A 19076-nucleotide genomic window follows, 5' to 3' on the forward strand; every position below is an offset into this window, starting at 1 on the left:
ACGGAAGGGAAGGAGTAAAGGGAGATAAGCTCGGCTTCTCTGCAGCTGCTCCCTCTGCCCTCTGACCTGTTTACTGGGGAAACTGGTCTCGTTGTGGCTCTCCTTACTGATAGCCTCTCTTCAACTCCTCCTCTCGGAGTAGACCCTGACACATTTCTGTCTGACTCATGTTGGGACTTATGAAAGTTCAACTTCTTAAGATCTTTCTGTGATCCTGACATTGGTAAATAGACCTCAAACTAATCAAGAACATTTATGGTGGGAAGGAGCACCGTGGACAAGAACTTAAAACTCAAGGTCTAAGCCCTCCATCAGTTAACATCCTCGTAAAATGAGAGAATTAGACTAAATTAATGGTTTTTAAATATTGAAAAAATATTGGAATCTTCCCTTTTTGCAGTTTGAAGTTTCCTGGACTTCTGCTGCAAGAAGAAACTATGATTTTAAAAAATATGGCCCTTAATGCTAATGCCAGCATTTTCTAAAAAGTGAGGATGAGTTGCCCCGGATTTTCCAGTAGAGTTTGCAGTTACAGGGTATCAGCAAGGAGTTTCTGGGCACATCTGGCTCCTTTGGAATTGGCCATGCAGCCTATTTTTCAAGGAAGTACAGAACTGGGACTTCACCTTGGAGCAGGGAGGTTAGGGAGTAAGAGAGAAGGAGAAGAGGGAGAGCCCAGGGAGCAGCAGTGTTTCCTGAATTTGAGGAGACTTTGGGGTGGAGACAATGACACCCTTTTCATTTTCAAAAACAGGATGCCTAGCTCTTACTGACTCATGGTCTAGACCCTTTCTCCGTAGCAGAAGTCACAAATAGGAGGTCTTCTGGTGTAATCAGCACACAGATGTATTTTGTTTGGTCAGATACAGTGTTTGTTTGGTTTTTTTTTTTAAACTTTGAACCCAAATGTCTTTAGGTGGGGCATATATTTTCTGCTTCACCACAAACCCTAACACCCCCCCCTCCCTCCGCCACCCTCTTGGCCTGACAGTGCACACATTCTTGTTACCTGAGTGACCCCAAAAGGCATTTGACTTTGCACTGCCTGCTCTGGTGTTTTCAGCCATATCTTCTCCATTTTATTCCAAAATGGTCCAGTGGAGAATTGGCTTGATTTTCCTGGGAAATATGAATGGCTCATTAAGCTCAATCTGACTTTGGAAGGATTCGACTCCTTCAGAGAAGGAGTCCCAGCATTACTTTATTTCATTGAACCAGAATACTCAGGGATGCTTCTTTGAGGAAATGAGAATCCATATCTGGAGAAGCTTCTGTTGTCACTCCTGGACGTATTCAAGTCTGCAATTCAAGCTCTTCATCGTTCAGCCACGTCACTGGTGTCATTCCTTTTAAGTTGATCTATTTACTTAGAATGGACCACCCTATTTTACCTTTCTGTTTTTCTCCATATCTTCACTTTTCCAATCTCCTTGTGTAGCAATTAATTTGCCAAAGAGATGCAGATGATTCCAGCTGTCACCAGGACATAGTTAAAAATATTTGACAATACTGAGTTTTGCTTTGAACTCAATAGTTTGATGGTCTCCTTCTTATTTAAGTTTATCTCTTTACTCTGACTCAAATCCTTCTCCCTGCTCTCCAGGCAAAGCTGGAGGATGGAGAACAGACTTCATCTAAGCTTTATTAAGAATATTCTGTAAGTTTTCTGTTTGATTTTTATACTTCAAATAACTCTTAAAAATCAATATTTTGATGACTGAAGTGTAAATGAATAAGAAACATGGAATAAGTTTTCCCTTCAATTACATGAACAGAAATTCTATGGGTTTTTATTGTAAATCCAGGCAAAGTAACTAGGGGCATCTGCTAAGTTCCAGGTGAAGATGTGGAAGCTTCCTCTCTGGGGAAAAACATGGCACCTTCCTCTGGAGAGTCCCCAGCCAAAAGGGGCTTGGTGATCTTTTCTTGCTTTGTTTTTTCCTCTCTGAATCTATTGAACTGCTGTTGCTCCTTTTTATTCTGAAGATCTCAGATGGGTGGAGACAACAACAATCTCAGCTTTCCACGTGGGTGATACTGGCTGGGCTTTGATCAGTGCATGGTAGCTCTTGGTCCAGCTGAATTGGGCCAGAGCACAAGGTTAAAGATTATTCCCATCAATGGTCCTTCTTAATAAGCAAACAGAGTTATCTGTGCCCTGAAGTGGGCTCCTCTTTCTTCTTTTTATGTCACTTCTTGCTTTTATGTTGCTTACCACGGTATTACAAGTAAGCGTAGGCCTAACAGTGTTTTGGAATCTCCAGGAAGGGGAAACCTGCCTGGTCCTCTACTGGGAGGAGTTGGTCAATCAAGAGATGGGAGGGAAGGCAGGGAAGGGAAGTTAATGAAATTCTAAAAAGCTGCAGATATTTTTCTTAATTTCTTTTTTGTCTTCTTTTAACATTGTTGTTTCCCTGTCTGGTCATGATGTTTTTTGTGTGATAATAAAAATGTAATAATATTCCATTTAAAATTAAAAAATTTTTGTCTTTATCCTTTGGTGTTTATAGCAATAATAATAACAACAACAGATGGTCTTATCTACTGTTGATAGCTCGAAGAATTACATTTCTTCTACACAAAAGATATTTGTCTAAGGAACCAAACTAATAACATAGAATCAGAGCGTAGTCTTCCCAGAATAGACAATATAAAACAATTGATTTCTATATTTATTTTTCTGCACTGTATCTTTGTCATGCTGTGTTCTATCATTATAATTTCAACCTTATACATTTTATGCATCTTCTGCAGTATGTCACAATTGCCAAATTTATAAATTATCCTCACTGTTTATATTTTGGTTTGGATGCTTTTAGATGATCTGAAATGAGGATACCAAATAGGTGCAGTCTCTCTTGATTAGTAGTGACTGTGTGAGACTGTAAATGCTCAGCCCTGACCACAGGTTAAATCATCCAGAGAGTTTCTTGAAATTGAAGCCAACCCCACCCCACCCTGGGTCAGTTTCAGAATCTGTAGGGGTTGGGCTCAGGCATACTTAAAATCTTCCCGGGGTGATTTGAATATACAACTAGGATTAAGAACCATTGATCTGGAGCAATGTCTGTCAAACTTCAGCACGGATCAGGATCACCTTGAGGGCTTGTTAAAAACACAGGTTGCCAGCCCCTCCCCCACTCCCTGGACATTCTGATTCAGTAGGTCTGGGGTGGTGCCCAAGAATTTGCATTTCTAACAAGTTTCTAAGCGATGTTGATGCTTCATGGGTTGTCCCTATCAAGTCGTGATCACGTGGCATCTGCACTTTGGGAAACAACTGATGTAAAGCGTGTTAGGAAGGACCTTGAAGATAAATTAAAGTTTAGTGGAAAAGAGGGGCATGATTGATTAGTTACAGCTGGGCTGCCAGGGTCACTGAAAGGAGGAATTGTATTTGTTATCCCCACTCTTGAGAAACTTACTGGTAAACTGTCCTCATTCACAATGTAGAAATGGGTTACTCTAGGAATGATTCCCTGTTTACATTCAGTCCTACCCGCATTGTGACAATCCATTCCTTGACCTACCATCTGTGTCAGCAGGCCGCCCTGTCCTGCTGTCTAGGACCGGAAGCTGGCCTGCTGTCTCGCCCAGTGCCATTCTTGCTGCCACCATTGCAGTCTACCTCACCTGGGGGCCACTGAGCTCAGTCCGTTACCTCTGTTGCCAGAGAAAGGTAGCTTGTTTTCCCAAAACCCTGAATGATTTTACCCAACTTGCTGGCTGGGATCACAGAACAGGTCAGTTTTGATGACATGTCATAGACAAAGGCTGTGGAACAGCAGGAGGGGCAGGAGAGAGGTACTACGGAGTGTAGACATGTTCTAAAACCTAACCCTGCCTATTTCTGAGCTTGTCCATAGATCTCTAAGTACTTTGTTTGTCTTCTTGTTTGTTTTCTCTCAGTTCTAAGGGGCTCTATAGATCATAAAGTCATCCCACAAACAGAATTCAACAATGGCCATGAAGACACTTCAAGCAACCCTCCTGCTATCACTGAGAAAAATTGGTGAGTCTTATCCATAAGCATTCCCAATCTTAAACTCAGGTGCTCTGTTCCAATGGACACTGAAACAGAGCTATTTCTAACAGTGTTTTGGTGAGTTGGAGACAGTGGAGCCAAAAAGTGTTTTTTATCAGATTCTCCCAGGTCAGACGTCATTACTCTGTGGGCAAAAGTCTTTATTCTACAGCGCAACCTGAGCGCAGTCCCGCTATTTGGGTTCTCTTCATGGTAAAAGAGGTAGTTGCCTGATGAACCTTAACAGATTCTCTCAACTGGGGACAGTTTTGCCTCTCTTCCCTACTTCCCCCCCCCCCCCCCCCCCCCCCCCCCCGCCCCCGGGACACTCAACAATGTCTGGAGATATTTTTGGTTGTCACAACTCTAGGGGGAGGAGTTGTACTAACGCCATCTAGCGGGTGGAGGCCAGGGATAGTGCCAAACAGCCTACCAGGCACAGCACAGCCCCCTCACGACAATGAGTTGTCCAGCCCCAAATGACAGTAGTTCCAAGACTGAAAAAGCTTGGTTTACGCTGAAGCAAAAAGGGAGCATCAATTCCTATTTACCCACAGTTTCTAGTCAAATATAATTCAGAGTAGAGCATTACAGCCCAGGGCCACACCACCCCATCTTCAGTGTACCTAGGAACTGCTCGGGTCTGCAGAGACCAATATCTCTGCCAAATGGAGGCTCATGTCACTCTAAGTCAGACCAGACAAGGCCATGACATCAAGCACTGGACATTCAAGGAGCTCCTAGGCTAGGCCTTCTGTTCTTCACAGAAAACTCCCCAACCTACCCTTTCCCAGAAAAGGTTTTCAGGCCCTGTCACACATGTCACCAGGAAGAGGACACAACCACAGGAAGGAGTGGACCGTGGCAAAAGGAAGGTCTAACTAGAATGAAGCTTATCTTTCTTCTTTTCTTCTAAGTTGGTTGTAGGGACTTTTTCATTAACAGTTTACTCCAGGGGTGCATGGGTGGCTCAGTCGGTTGAGTGTCCGACTTAGGCTCAGGTCATGATCTCACAGCTCATGAGTTCGAGCCCCGCCTTGGGCTCTGTGCTGACAGCTCGAAGCCTGGACCCTGCTTCGGATTCTGTGTCTCCCTCTCTCTCTGCCCCTAACCCACTCATATTCTGTCTCTGTCTCTCTCAAAAATAAATAAACATTAAAAAAAATTTTTTTTTAAGAAGTGTACTCCAGGATTTGGAGAAAGTTCTTTGCATCACTTTGTACTAGAAAGTTCTTTGCATCACTTGGAAAAAGAAGTGGTTTTGATTTGTACTTTTAAAAAATATTTCTTAATCTCTTGAGGCTTCTTATTAATATTTTTGAGACTTGACAAATTATCAGTACTTCTCTAATGGTCTCAAACTGTTGTTGGACTGCTTATAAAGTAGACTACTTTCCCAGTAGGATAGCTCAGCCAAGGGTACTTGAGGGAATATTATAGAACATAATACTAGATACTCTATACTAGAATAACAAACTTTAGAATTTCTGATGCAGCAGAAAGACCACTGAACTTAGCAGGTGGAAGACTTGGGTTCTGGTCCTAGTTAGTGCTGACATTTTCCAGCTGTTAGACCTTGGACAAGTCAGTGAACCAATTTGGTCAATGCCTCCAACTGCCTGACTCCCCTCAACCTCAGCTGGTGACTGACTTTAACATAGGGTATCAGGACAGCTGTAAGCAACTTCATCTTTGCTTCCCTCCACCTCAGAATCTCTCTTTCTCTTCAGCTATTCTTTCTTCCTTTGCTCCCATCTCAAAAGGCTATGCTCCCATCTCAAAAGGCTACAGGTCCCTCCTTGCACAGGTGAATGCCTTCATTGTGGCCCTGCCCTCATCATTTAGCCCGCCCTGGCGTTCTCTCTCTAGTGTCTTTCTCCCTTTTGCTTATACTTCTCTCCATTTTACAAAAAAGGCCGCTTTTGGCCCTGGCTTCCCTCTTGTTACTTTTACCATCACACTTCCTCAGACTAACATCCTGGTCTGGGGCCTCATTCCCTCCCCCACCACCCTCCTTATTCCTCAAATCCGATCTGATCTGTGCCCTCCCTCTGTCTCCACAGTTGCTCTTGGGAAGTTCAGCTCCCAGTTGCTAGAGCCTTGTCTTCGTCAGACTCTGCAGCATCAGTTCCGTGGGCTGTGCTGTCCTCAAATTGCCCTCCTCCGTGGCTGTCTGCAGCATTGCAGGCTTCAGGTTCTTCCTCTAAGACATCCTGGTCTTTGTCTTCTCTGGCCCCATTATCCTCTTCCACCCACCATTGGAATGGGGCAGCCCTCCAAGCCCTTGACTTTCTTTCTTCTCTATTCCTCACCTGAGTGATATCCTCTCTCGCTGGTATGCTCTGGTATCAACCGACTCTCAGCTGAGTGAGCACAGTTCTTGGGATTCTGTTCTGCTGACCGTGTTCTGATTTCCACACCAGGGCCTCAGCAGAAAAGTTCCCACCAAAGCACCTTTTCTGCCTGACCCCTCTGCCCCCACTCTTGTGAGTTGAATAAACACTCTGGTGACCTAGCCTTGAAACCTGGCAGCCATTTTTGATCCCTACCTCTCATTTAACTCCACCTCCAATCATTTTCTTAGCATCCTTCCCTGGTCCAGGCCTACCATTATCTTGTTCTCTCTCCCTCTCTCCCTTTTCTCTTCTTTATAGACCAGCTTTTATTTCTGACACCTGATCAATTATCCTAAAGTATATTCTGGCTTTTCAAAGAACTTTAATGGCTTCCCATTTTAGACCAAAAGAGGTTCAGACTTCTCAGTCTGCCATGTCAAGTCTCTTTCTGTCTTGCTCTGCTTTGTCTTCCAGACTCACCTCCAGTACGCCCCTATATGCACCCTGTGGGGTCAGACTTACCGTTTTACCAATGTAACTACCTCTGTTCTCTCTGCTCATGCCTTTCTGTTCAGTTCTTAGCTATCTCATCAAGACACATGGTCATATCCCTTCCCTCTATGAAGACCTTAATTCTCTTCAATGCTCCTTGAATCTTTGTAGTCCATTTTTAACAGTACTACTCAGAATGCTGGTTCACAACAAGATAATGAGTTCATATCAGAATGTCAATCAACCCACTGCTTTCTTCATCAAGGAAGTCTTGCTATGAAAAAAAAATATCAGCAGAGCTAAATAATGTACTTGATAATAAACTGATTTACATTCTGGCACAAGCTCCTTATGACATTGAGTGAGTAGGAACAGCTCACAGACAGGGTCCTGGGACCACACTTTGGTTTATCACTCTCTGTCACTTCACATATTGCGTGGTGGTGTGGTTGACTGTGTGCTAGGAGGTCAGCTTCTCAAAAGTGAGGGTTGAATCTTATTTCTTTCTGTTTCCAATACATGCAGTAGGTACTCAGTACGTTTATTGAGCTGACATCCAAGGCCACTCTTAGAGCTCAGATTTTTATGAAATAAATGTTTTTCCTGCTCAATCTTTGGGTAGGGGCAGCAACAATAGGATCCAGAATAATTCATTAGATAGGGTGTCAAGATATGCCTGCCCCAGGGGGTTAGGGGTCTCATTTTGCCCTCTGTGTTGATGGTCACCTCAGTGCCCTGTGGATCAACCCAGGGGTTGACAGGAAGGAAACTGGGGAGAGCAACAGGGGAAGAGATGGGCAGGCAAAGAAGAAAGCTGAGTCATGCCAGTGATGATGCTCTTAGCAGCAATTAACAGACCCTCCAACCAATATGTTTAAGAATCCCTTGAGATAAAGGTCTGAAGACAAAAGTTCCAGTGCTGGCTCAGTTGCTCAGGGATGTCATTAAGGAGGTAGGCCTTTTCATCTCTTTGCTATTTTCAGTGCATCAGCGTGCCCCTACTTATGGTTGCAAGGTGGCTGAGGCAGCACTAAAGCAATACTTCCTCATGTGGCAGTGTCCAAAGCAGGAAGGAAGAGGTGGATGGGAAGCGGGTGGGGTTCTCCTCAGGAGTCTCTCTCTGTTCGTCAGGATGGAAGCCTTTCCCAGAAGTCCCTAGGACACTCTCCTCTCATCTCACTGGCCAGAATCTGCCAGGGAGCTACAAGGAAAGCTGAGAACATGAGCATGGGCATTTTCAGCTTCTGCAAGTAGGCTGTAGGCAAAGAAGAAAGGGGGTGGAGAACCAACCAACAAAATGTGCCAGAAGAGTCCTGAAGTAGTAGTGATGGGATCAGACAGGTACTAGGGAAAGATAAAGAGAAGGCAAAATCAGAGGGAAGAGCTCATAAGGAAAACCCAAACCTGACAAGAAATATTGCTGAGAATAAGAACAACATAATCCTTCAGAGTCACTCAACGTTTGTTGTGAGTCCAGGTCCTTTTCCAGTTATCTCACGTGATTCTTATCCAAGCCTTTTGGCTGGCATTACCGACCCGTCTTATGGATAAGTAAACCAAACTGGGAAGGCCAAGACTGTAGTCCCCAAAGCTTGCCTAGAGACCAGTGCTGAGTTGATGTATCAGATTTACCTAGCCCCTAATCAGCTAGTCTGGAGGGGTCACACAGTGTCACACAGAGAATAAATGGCAGGTCACGTTTGAAACCAGAGCTTCTCTCTCCAGCAATAAAAACAACTAACATTTGGCATTTATTAACAAATTTGGGGCACTATATTAAGTGTTCTGCATGTACTACCTTATTTAATCCTTAGATTACCCTATGAAAGAGGTACACATTTTATAATTTCCGACATTATGGTATTACAAGTAATTTGCTTTCTGGTGGTGGAGTCTGGAGAAGACATGCGGAAATGGCACCTCTCAAGGGGAAGGAAAAGAAGGAAGAACAGGTCATCAGCCTCAGATCTCAAGTGGCTGAAGGAGAAAATGTGTTTGATGTCCACCACATCTTTGCATCCTTCAGTGACACTATTGTCCGGGTCACTGATCTTTCTGGCAAGGAAACCATCTGCTGTGTGACTAGTGAGATGAAGGTGAAGGCTGACCGAGATGAGTCCTCTCCCTTTGCTGCCGTGTTGGCTGCCCAGGATGTAGCCCAAAGGTACAAGGAGCTGGGCACCGCTGCCCTCCACATCCAACTCCAGGCCACAGGAGCAAATAGGACCAAGATCCCTGGCCCTGGAGCCCAGTCAACCCTCAGAGCCATTGTCCACTCAGGAATGAAGATCGGGCAGATTGAGGAAGCCACCCCCATCCCCTCTGATAGTACCTGCAGGAAGGGGGGTTGCTGTGGTCACCGTCTATGAACAGGATTTCTCAAATTATTGTTTTCTATTAATAAACTGCCTTTGTATAAGCTTTAAGAAAAAGATAAGTAATTTGCCAGTATTGCCCAGTAGTAAAGTGACAGAGTCAGGATTTGGACTCAGGCCTTCTGACTCCAGAGCTGACACTTTTAAGTTACTGATACATTCTGCTGCCTGTCTAGGTTCCAGGTTCCAAATGCTTAGCCCATGGCTTTTTCTGCTCTGTGCTCTCTATAAATGTCATTGTGACAAATCTTAAATCACAACCAGCTAAGGGAAAAACCCTGGTGGGCATAAAACCGTCATCCTGTGATTGGTGGAGAGAACTCCAGCACCGAATTCTTGGGATTAAAGCCTCATGGAGAAGATGTTCCCATCTGTGCATGATGGGGTGGGGGCTAACTTGGCTAGGGAGAAGGCAGCTTCAGGTTGAAAGGAGAAATCAGTGGTTGGTGTGGCCCTTCTCTGCTCCGCTTCCTACATGAGCCTGTAACTGTGTACAGTGAATGGCAGAAAGGAAATAATCTTTTATGTCGTGGGGCTTTGTTCCCATGATGGTAATCCTCTATTTTAATGCTGATAAGTACAATAGTGAGGATTATGCTCCTTAATTTAATTTGGCCTGCATATGGCAAAGCTCTTGCCAGGCTTTTATTTGACATTCTTTAGCACAGCTAGCCTGTTGTTATATAACAAGAAGCCCCTATAACGGAGGCAGGAGATTGATAATGCTGGTGCACGTGTTTCTACCCGGCAGCTCGTTACACACCTCCAGAGAAACCGCTTCCTTGTGGGCCACTTCAGGGAGGATTCGGACTCCGAGTGACGGGAATCTTCATGATTCAGGCAGCTCGAGGAGAGCTGGCACCTCGCAAGAGGGGAAAGCGAGCACATATTTCTCCCACTCTGGGGCTTGGAGCCAATTGGGCTGACCTCAGAATGGATGAGCCAGAGAAACAGCTTCCCAGTCAGGGCCAACTGTGGGCCAGATCTTCATGTGGGCTGTAAAAGTACAGATTGCCACATATCTTGACACACACACTGCGTGGGGGGTCCCCGCAGAAATATGTGGCAGTGCTAAGAAGATTAAACAAAACAAAACTTTCCTTATGTATCAGGAGGACCTTTCCTCTCCCACCCTTCAGTTCCCGTGCTCCTTTTTCCTTCCACTTCTGTTTCTCCCCCTCTGGAGGCCGGTGCCCTCCAGCCAAGTGCCTACTGCCAGGGCCAAGTTAATGCACTAGGCATTAGAGGAACTTGGACACCGAAGGAGGGTGGCGGCAGGTATGGGCGCAGTGGTAGAGGTGGTGGCCTTCTTCTAGGAAGTGCTCGTGATGTGGGAGATACGCTGTGTGTTATCTCCTTTGGGTAGAAAGCAGATGGGCCTTGGTGACAGTCCTGAGTTTAAATCATAGTTCAGCTTCTTATGAACTACGAGTCTTTGGTCAAATTCCTTCGTCTTTCTGAAACTCGGTGTCCTGGGCTGCAGAAAGGGCGTGATTGTGAGGATTGGAGATGATCTCTGCGAGGGAACTAGCATAGCTCTAGACGCATGGTAAATGCTCATGGGATGATAACACGCTGCTGTTGGTTGTGGTGATGGAAGTGGTAGAAACAGTAGTCTGTGCAAGCTAGCCTGAGGTGAAGAGTCAAGGCTCCTCTGGCTTAGCTGTAGGGCTTTAGACTAAAATACGCATTGAGGATTCCAGCACTTTAGAAACTTTGAACAGCCCTCACTCTCTGCTTTAACGTGAGGGTCATATTTTATTTTCTTGTGTTCCTGGCTTTTATGCCAGGGATAAACGTGAGGTTGAGTTTGGGCCCGACTCACCCTTGCCAATATGGCCAGGGTTTCACTGGCACAGCCCCAAGTGGTAACTTCCAGAGCTTACTCGATTGTTAGGGCCTTCTTGGAGTTTCTTGATTTTTAAAGTACTAATTGATCACATTTATTTTCAAACCGTTTTTGAAGCCAGAAATCTTATCACCAGCTGAAAGGAGCTTCAAGGAAAAATCTGTTTTGAGTTATATTTTTCCTTGTGGATTTGCTTATGGCTGTACATAAATATTTATCTGAACTATTTCAACAAACCTTAAATCATCAGTGGATCAGTGATCCTTATGCAAAAGACCCTTTTAGAAGGATTGTGGATGTCAAGAATGTCCGCAGTCCAAGTTCTTTTTGGAGGACCAGATTCCAAAGTCTAGTGCCCTCTTTTAAAATTATCTGGAGCTGTTTGGTGATTTTCAGTATGTCTTTTGTTTTCCTGTTTCTGTATACCTGTCCATGCTATTCCTTCTGAATAGAATTTCCTTGACAGTTCTTTCTTTACCTGGAATATTTTACTCATCCTTCACGCTATCACCCATGTGGCACCTCGTGCAGGGTTTTGAAACAGACTAGAGCCAGGAGAAGACCATCCCAGGTAGGAGAAAGAGTGAACCATGGTCCAGAGGCATGATGTGCAGGGGGCACAACAAGAAGGCGAGGTGTCCAGTGGGATGAAGGCAGAGGGTGTGGTGGGAGGGACGTGATGTAGGGAGAACTATAACGAGCAATAAAGCAGATAGGAGCCAAGATGTGGGAGGCTTAAAGATGCACAAAATGTTTTGGACCATATTCTATAAGCTGAAAAATGTACACATACAGTCATTGAGTAGAATATGGTCTGCAGACGTATTTTGGTTGGCCTGAACAATGTTTTTAAAATTCTTAATTTAGTTTCCAACTTATAAAAATAGAAAGACTTCATGGAACAATTCAGATTTCTGATGGCTTTAAAAAATTGTTGTATCTAGCAGCAGTCTGCTGGGACCGAGTAGAGGGTGTCTTCCATTGATTCCTACTCACAGACTGCTTAATTCATGGCCTGGCCCCACCAGCATCTGAGTTTGACTCCTGTCCACTGTGTTCAGGGGCACCATGCAGGCAGAGGAAGCAGTTTAGGCTATGGACTCTGGAGCCAGATTGCTTCTGTCTAGGCTCAGGTCCGTGTCCAACTAGCTCAGTGACCTTGGGCAAGTTAAACACATGTCTAATAATGGTACCTATCTCCCATAACCATTGTGAGAATAAATTATAGGAAATGTTTAGAAGACTACCAGGCGTGTAGTAAATGCACAGAAATGTTAACTGTTGTTACTATAATCTATATGTGATAATAAACTCCAGGGTTGAAACTGTCACTCATTTCTGGATAACAGCCGAATCTGGATCTTGGGCCATTATAAGCATAAGGGTAATTGATGAACGGATGAATGAATTTTTACTTCTGTTAGATCCAAAGCTAAATTTAATTAGTTTTCCCTCAAGAAATGCTTCTTATTTATGTTGAGTTTGACTTCAACATAATAATTGATTTTTGATAAAGTAGGAATCTGGCTTTCTCAGAAACCCAACAGTGCTAACAAAATAAGTGAATGGAAATGTTAACATCGTCTCATTTTTCTGTAATGGATCTAACTTCCCAACTCAGAAATGAGGCCTGGGGTGCCTGGGTGGCTCAGTCAGTTAAGCATTGGACTTTTGATCTCAGCTCAGGTCTTGATCTCAGGGTCATGATTTCAAACCCTGCAATGGGCTGCATGCTGGGTGTGAAGCCTACTTAAAAAAAAATTAAGACCCAAGTTTGGGAAGATGCTTAATTATGTATTTTCTTTATGAAGCAGAGTTATTGGCAGGTAACTGCCTATGGTTACTATCTTAATTTAGAGTTAGCTGCTAGGATCCAGACATAGTGAACTTAAGCAGAAATATTAGAACACATTTTTTGAAGTTTATTTATTTATTTTGAGAGAGAGAGCGAGAGACAGAGAGAAAGCGGGTGGGGGAGGGGCAGAGAGAGAGAGAGAGAGAGAGAGCGAGAGAGACAGAATCCCAAGCGGGCTCTGTGTTGTCAGCACAGAGCTTGATGCTGGACTTGAACTCACAAACCATGAGATCATGACCTGAGCTGAGATCGAGTCAAAATATTTGACTGAGCCACCCCAGCACCCTGCTGTTAGAACACATTTTTGACTTGGGTTCTCTGACCACCCCCACCCACACACGAGATCCACACTTCAAGGCAGTGTTTTGGGCCTGGTGTCTCAGACAAACACGGAGCATCTCCAGAAATGGTTTGGACAGTTTGACGTGAGAACCAATTTCGGTGTGTTCGACATAACCTCATGGATAGCCGCAGTTACCGCATCACCCACCGAGGCCTTAAATGTGATCCCCTGTGGACACATCAGCAAGTGATGCTGTCAGCAAATGATGGCATGAGCTCTGTGGAGTTGACCTGCAATGTTGGATTTACTTTCTTTCTGGAAAGCCTGCACATTTACAGAGAACTTTGGTCCAGTGACACTTAATTTTATTTGGATAAATATCATCTAAAACTGAATGAAAGGTGGAAGTTGCTCTTTATACTTTAAGTAGCAAATAACTTCCCCCCCTTATTTTTTTTATAAAAAATCAACTGTTCAGAATGATAACCTGTACTTTTACTAAAGAAATCTCCATCTCTCTTTAGCTCTCTCCTTTTCCTTCTTTCTTTCCTTTTCTTCTCTCTGTTTCTGTTTGTCTCTCTCCGTATACAATTGATACCTACATCCCTAAAGTTCTGGTTTCTAATCTAAAGGACAATTTCAAGGAACAACAAAATTTGGCAAATTCTTCTGACCATTTCATCATCCCTTGCTCCCGTCCTACATTACCCATTTTGTGAGTGTAGGAAATTCTAGAAATTCAGTACATCTCTGATACCTACTTTGCTTGTATCCTCATCCATACCTTTGTTATGTTCAGGCTTAGAATGAGTTTTTGACAAAAATACCTTTGCAGAGCCCCTGGGTGGCTCAGTCAGTTAAGCATCTAACTCTTGATTTCAGCTCAGGTCATGATCTCACAGTCATGATATCGAGCCCCACATCAGGCTCCATGCTGGGTATGGAGCCTGCTTAAGATTCTCTCTCTCCCTTTCTTATACCCTTCCCTATGCTTGTTCTTTCTCTCTCTCTCTCTCTCTTTCAAAAAAAAATCTTTGCGTATTGAGCCTATTTTGAAAGAAAAAACAAACTTGAGAAAAGAAAACTTGTTCAAGATGAAAATATTGCAGGAAACAAAATTTGTGTAAAAATGAATTCTAGATAAAAGTGTTTTATCATCAATACTTAAGGAAACCTAGATTATACTCTTACAGGTTGAAGGAAGAATAACTTTATGTATTTCCACAGCCTTGTTAACTTTATTTCATTTTCTTTGGGTTAAAAGGAAAAATAGTAGTGTTTCTGTTCCAAATGTATTTCGTGGATTCTGTGGCATTTGGCTTGTACCTGCAGGGCACAAATATTCCAGCATATTTCCCATTAGTATTGCCCCAGTCACTTTAAACTGTGATGGACCTGAGCAAGTGTTGGCCACAGCAGCCATTGACAGTAGTGATGCCACACTCTTTCTGTGTGTACCTCAGTGACTTCTCAGACTTGCCTCCTTGATGAGCAGACAAAACAGAAGGAGGCTGGAATTTTTTTCTTTTCATCTCGATGGTGTAGGTCAGGAAGACAGGAATAGAGAGCTTTGGTGAGACAGGGCTCTAGCGACTGCTGTGATTGGGAAATTAGATAATAAACAGACCCTGTTACTAAGATTCTAATGGCCTAAAATCAACACAGTCTGGAGACGCAGGCAGGAGTGGCCTTCCTTGCTCTGGCCCAGACCTTCCCCGGAGAGCTCTTTGTGTCAACAAGAACAGCCAGCGCTCCTGGCCCGCTCCCAGCACTCAGAGTGGGGCTATCATTTTTGTTTGCTTTGCAAATATCTTAATGGGAAGTGGTTCAACACCACCTATGGGTTAATCTGAGGGGTTCTGCTTGGCAGCTGTTAGCTCTGAGAGCCACATGGCTGCTCTCGGGTGGAGGGAGTCAGGCTGACGGTTAACTACCCAGCGCCAGGTTGAGGCATCTCCTTTGCTTATTGGATTTACTGACTGGCAGGAAGCACAAGCACCGTGTTGTCTTTTATTTTTAGTTCGTTCCTCCTGGGAGTGTAAGGATGTTATTCTCAGATCCAATTGTGCTTTTCCCTCTAAGGCAGGGCTGTTGTTTCCATTAGTTTCTCTAGCATGCCACATACTTCTTTCACCCAAGTGCAATCTCATAGTATCTGTAATTTCATATTAAAAGTGGTGGTGTGGCAGTGGTGGAGTCCGTGGTATTGTTGCAGGAAGAAGGATCTGATCTGTTAGCCTGTTAGGAGGGCAAAGCTACAGCCCTGTCTTCACCTGGGATCTAAAGGCTTGAATAGATACCAACTTTCTTAAGAATCTCTGCTCTGCTGTTCCCTCAGTTTTCTTTTCTCTTCCTAAATTTGGCTCTCACTTGTCTTGACCCATGGGAACGCTTCCCCAGGTGACTTGGCCAACTCATGTTTTTCTGGATCTGTGTCAGTAGACATTGGCTCAAATGAACTCTTTCTTTATGCTTCCTTCACAGGATTTCAGGCAGGGCTGGGACAGTTTCCACAGTGCAGGTTAGGAAAGCTCCTAGACTGATGACAGACTTGTAGACAGTTTCCAAACGCCCCATTTGTAAAAATGCAAAAAGTTCAGATGACTCTATAAACTCTGGAACAAATGTCCAGCTACCCTCAGTAACAGTGTAGACTTGCTTCTAAGATTTTTTCCTTTCCTGAAGATTTCCACACCTATTTGTGGAGTTGCCTGGTGGTTGAGAGCAAGGGCTAGACCTGCTGCTGCTAAGGGTAAGTAAGGCTTTGATGAACTCATTTGCTCCATTTCCTCATCATTAAATGGAAGACAAAATGACACGATGTCTACCTCACCAGGTTGAGAATGTCCAGTGAGATAACGTAGATAAAGTGTATCTTACCTGACACAGAAAACATATTCATGAATAGTAATAAAGAAGGAGTTATTGTTGCTCTCTCTGAAGTACCCACCATTCCCTATGTAATTTTTAGTGTTCTACATTCTTTTCTGAGACACTCATTTTGAAATCTGTGGTTCCTAACTCTTTAAAATGAAGTCAGTGCTGAAGTGCGTGGGTGGGTCAGCCGGTTAAGCTTCCATCCTTGGCTCGGGTCAGGATCTCATGGTTCATGGGTTCCCCGCATTGGGCTCCTTGATAACAGCATGGAGCCTGCTTGGGATTCTCTCTCTCTCCCCTTTTCTCGCTGCCCCTCCCCCACTTGCTCACGTGCACATGTGTGCACATGCTCTCTCTCTCTCAAACTTAAAAAAAAAAAAATTAAGCTAGTGCCAAATTGAGGACAATTCAGTATCAAAATAAATACTGATAATAAAAGAATATAGTGTATTGAATAAAATAAGAATCCACTAGTCTATATTGATAGATGGAAGGGAGGGAGGGAGAGAATGAGAGAAGGGAGGGAAAGGAAGATGAAGAAAGGAAGAAACAGGGTAAGCTTTTCCTTGCAATAAACTGTGAAATAATAAATGTAAAAGGAATGATGAAAACAGAAAATCATTGTTTGGCAACTGCTAAAATAACCATTGTTTTAGACAAAAATCATCAACGGATGCTAAAACTAGTAGGGAAAATTTAAGGAGTTAATAAGCTTTTTACATAATCACAGAGTAAATCTCCATGAGATACTTAGTGATTGCAAAAAGAGAGTGGGGCAGTCTGGCAGACCCTACGTTAACCAAGTGTTGAAAGTTAGCATCACCAGTAATTGGACAAATTGACAGCATCTTCCTCCTCATGATGTACTGAGGAAGAACACAATATTACTTCGGTGGATTTCCTGCCAAATGAGCATAACCTGAATTTAATCATGAAGAAACAGCAGACAAACCAGAAAGACCTCTTCCAAAATTAATGATCTATAGGTTTTAAAATGCAACACAAAGGAAGACTAAGGAACTGTTTCAGATGAAAGGAGACTAGAGAAACATGACAACTGAATGCAGTGTATGGTCCAGAATTTGCCTCTTCCAAAGAAGACATTATTGGGACAGGTGGCAAAATCCAGACAGCCTAAACATTGGATAATAGTATTGTATTAATATTAATTTCCTGATTTTGGTTATTTTACCTCATCATATAAGAGAATGCCCTTGCTTTTAAGAAGCACACACTGGGGCGCCTGGGTGGCTCAGCCGGTTGAGCGTCCAACTTAGGCTCAGGTCATGATCTCACAGCTCGTGAGTTCGAGCCCTGCGTCGGGCTCTGTGCTGACAGCTCAGAGCCTGGAGCCTGCTTCTGCTTCTGTGTCTCCCTCTCTCTCTGCCTCTAACCCACTCGCATTCTGTCTCTGTCTCTGTCAAAAATAAATAAACATTAAAAAAAAATTTAAGAAGCACACACTGAAGTATTTAGGGATAAAGGAACACCAGGTGCAACTGACTCTCAAATGGTTCAGAAAAAAATTATATGTATTTGTGTATACGGATATCAGTATACGTGTACCGAGAGAAAGAGAGGAGAGAGGATAAGACAAATGTATATATTGCTAATATTTGGAGAATATTCTGAGGAGTATACAAAATTTCATATGTTATTCTTGCATCTTTACTAAATGTGAAATTAAGTCAAAAGTCAAAATACAAAGTTAAAATTGGGCACCTAGGTGGCTCAGTCAGTTAAACATCTGACTTGATCTCAGCTCAGGTTTTCGTCACAGGGTCCTGAGTTCAGGCCCCGTGTTGGGCTCCACACTGGGTATGGAGCCTACTTGAAAAAAAAAAAAGTTAAAATTAAAAAGTAAATTCGGTGCTACTTCTCTCCTTTTGACTGGGCAGTTCATCAGCCACTTTCTCTTTAGATCACAGTCTCTCTCAATCCATACCTGCAAGTCTACTCACATGAGCATTGCCCTGCTTGCTGTCTGTCCTTGACTTCTCCACTGTGACGTTGCTGACTGCGTACAATCTTGTTTAGGCTTTTTCACTTCAGTTTTTAAAAATTCCCTCAACTATTTCTCCCTACGCTCACGCCCCCTCCCTCATCTGTCTTTGGGCCTCATCGTTTAGTGCCTGCTTATCTATCATGCACTTTATTTCAGGATTTCAGGATTTCTTGCTTTTATTTCTCTGAACTGAGCACTGCTTTCATAATTAAAGGAGGAAAACAGGGTTAAATATACCACCTTTGGTGGGTATACTAGTGACAAGAGCATCATCCAAAGAATGTGGATGTTAGACTCCTCTTACCTCTGACTTACTTGGACAAGTCACATCAGCCTTTCTAGGCCTCAGTTTTCCCACTTAAAGCATGAAAAAGAAATGGTAAATTACCTCTGAAGTTTCCTTTGTCTCCACAAGTCTCTGCCCTGGCCTAATTCAGGCTTTAAAGTGCTAGAACTGTCACTCAAAAGTAACTCAACCCACAAGTTACCTTGTGACCCCACTCAAAGGAGAAACAGAGGTCACAAAAGGAAGCTACCCCCGGGGTACCTGTCATTAGCATTCCCTGTCCCTCAAGCCTGAAGTTTCCCAGTTCAGGGACTTTCAGAAGTACAAAATTATAGACAACTAATATTAAACACCTTGCTAAGTGTGTGTTTCTAAATTCTGACCGTGGATATATCTTCTGACTTAATTATTTTAAAATCCTTTTGTTGTCTTTTTTGTTCTGCCTAAAAGCACAAATGGAAACCTTTTGCCCCAATTTTGCAAGAATTTTTATTTACATTTTCCTGATGAAGATGCTGAGGTACTGATTTGTCCAAGATCAAGTTGTCATATTTGGCAAATAAAAATGCAGGATACCCACTTAAATTTGAATTTTATATAAATAACTTTTAGTGTATGTCCCATGAAATATTTTAAAAAACATACCAAAAAATTATGTGTTGTATACTTAGAATTCAAAATACACCATTAGTGA

At 43.2% G+C, this 19076-nt stretch overlaps 2 protein-coding genes across 15 annotated transcripts in view; both read left to right on the forward strand.

Moving 5' to 3' along the window:
- MYO3B (myosin IIIB) overlaps positions 1-19076 on the forward strand; it is a 471131-nt gene that overhangs the window by 353917 nt on the left and 98138 nt on the right. For all 14 annotated transcript variants that reach the window (XR_008295422.1, XM_053215252.1, XM_053215254.1 and 11 more), the window contains one exon: positions 3910-4012. Coding sequence is in view for 13 of the 14 variants with exons in the window: in XM_053215252.1 (XP_053071227.1) it covers positions 3910-4012 (103 nt within the window). In the remaining variant the exon portion in view is untranslated. The remainder of the gene's footprint in view (positions 1-3909; positions 4013-19076) is intronic.
- Positions 7294-11801, forward strand: LOC128314059 (40S ribosomal protein S14-like). The gene has a single exon (XM_053215263.1). The coding sequence runs from the start codon at positions 8766-8768 to the stop codon at positions 9219-9221; it is 456 nt and encodes a 151-aa protein (XP_053071238.1). The 5' UTR covers positions 7294-8765; the 3' UTR covers positions 9222-11801.

Source organism: Acinonyx jubatus, chromosome C1 (genome assembly GCF_027475565.1).
Source record: "Acinonyx jubatus isolate Ajub_Pintada_27869175 chromosome C1, VMU_Ajub_asm_v1.0, whole genome shotgun sequence".
Lineage (NCBI taxonomy): Eukaryota > Metazoa > Chordata > Mammalia > Carnivora > Felidae > Acinonyx > Acinonyx jubatus.

Coding starts and splice junctions, on each gene's coding strand:
- LOC128314059 (XM_053215263.1), top strand. CDS start 8,766: ATGGCACCTCTCAAGGGGAAGGAAAAGAAGGAAGAACAGGTCATCAGC.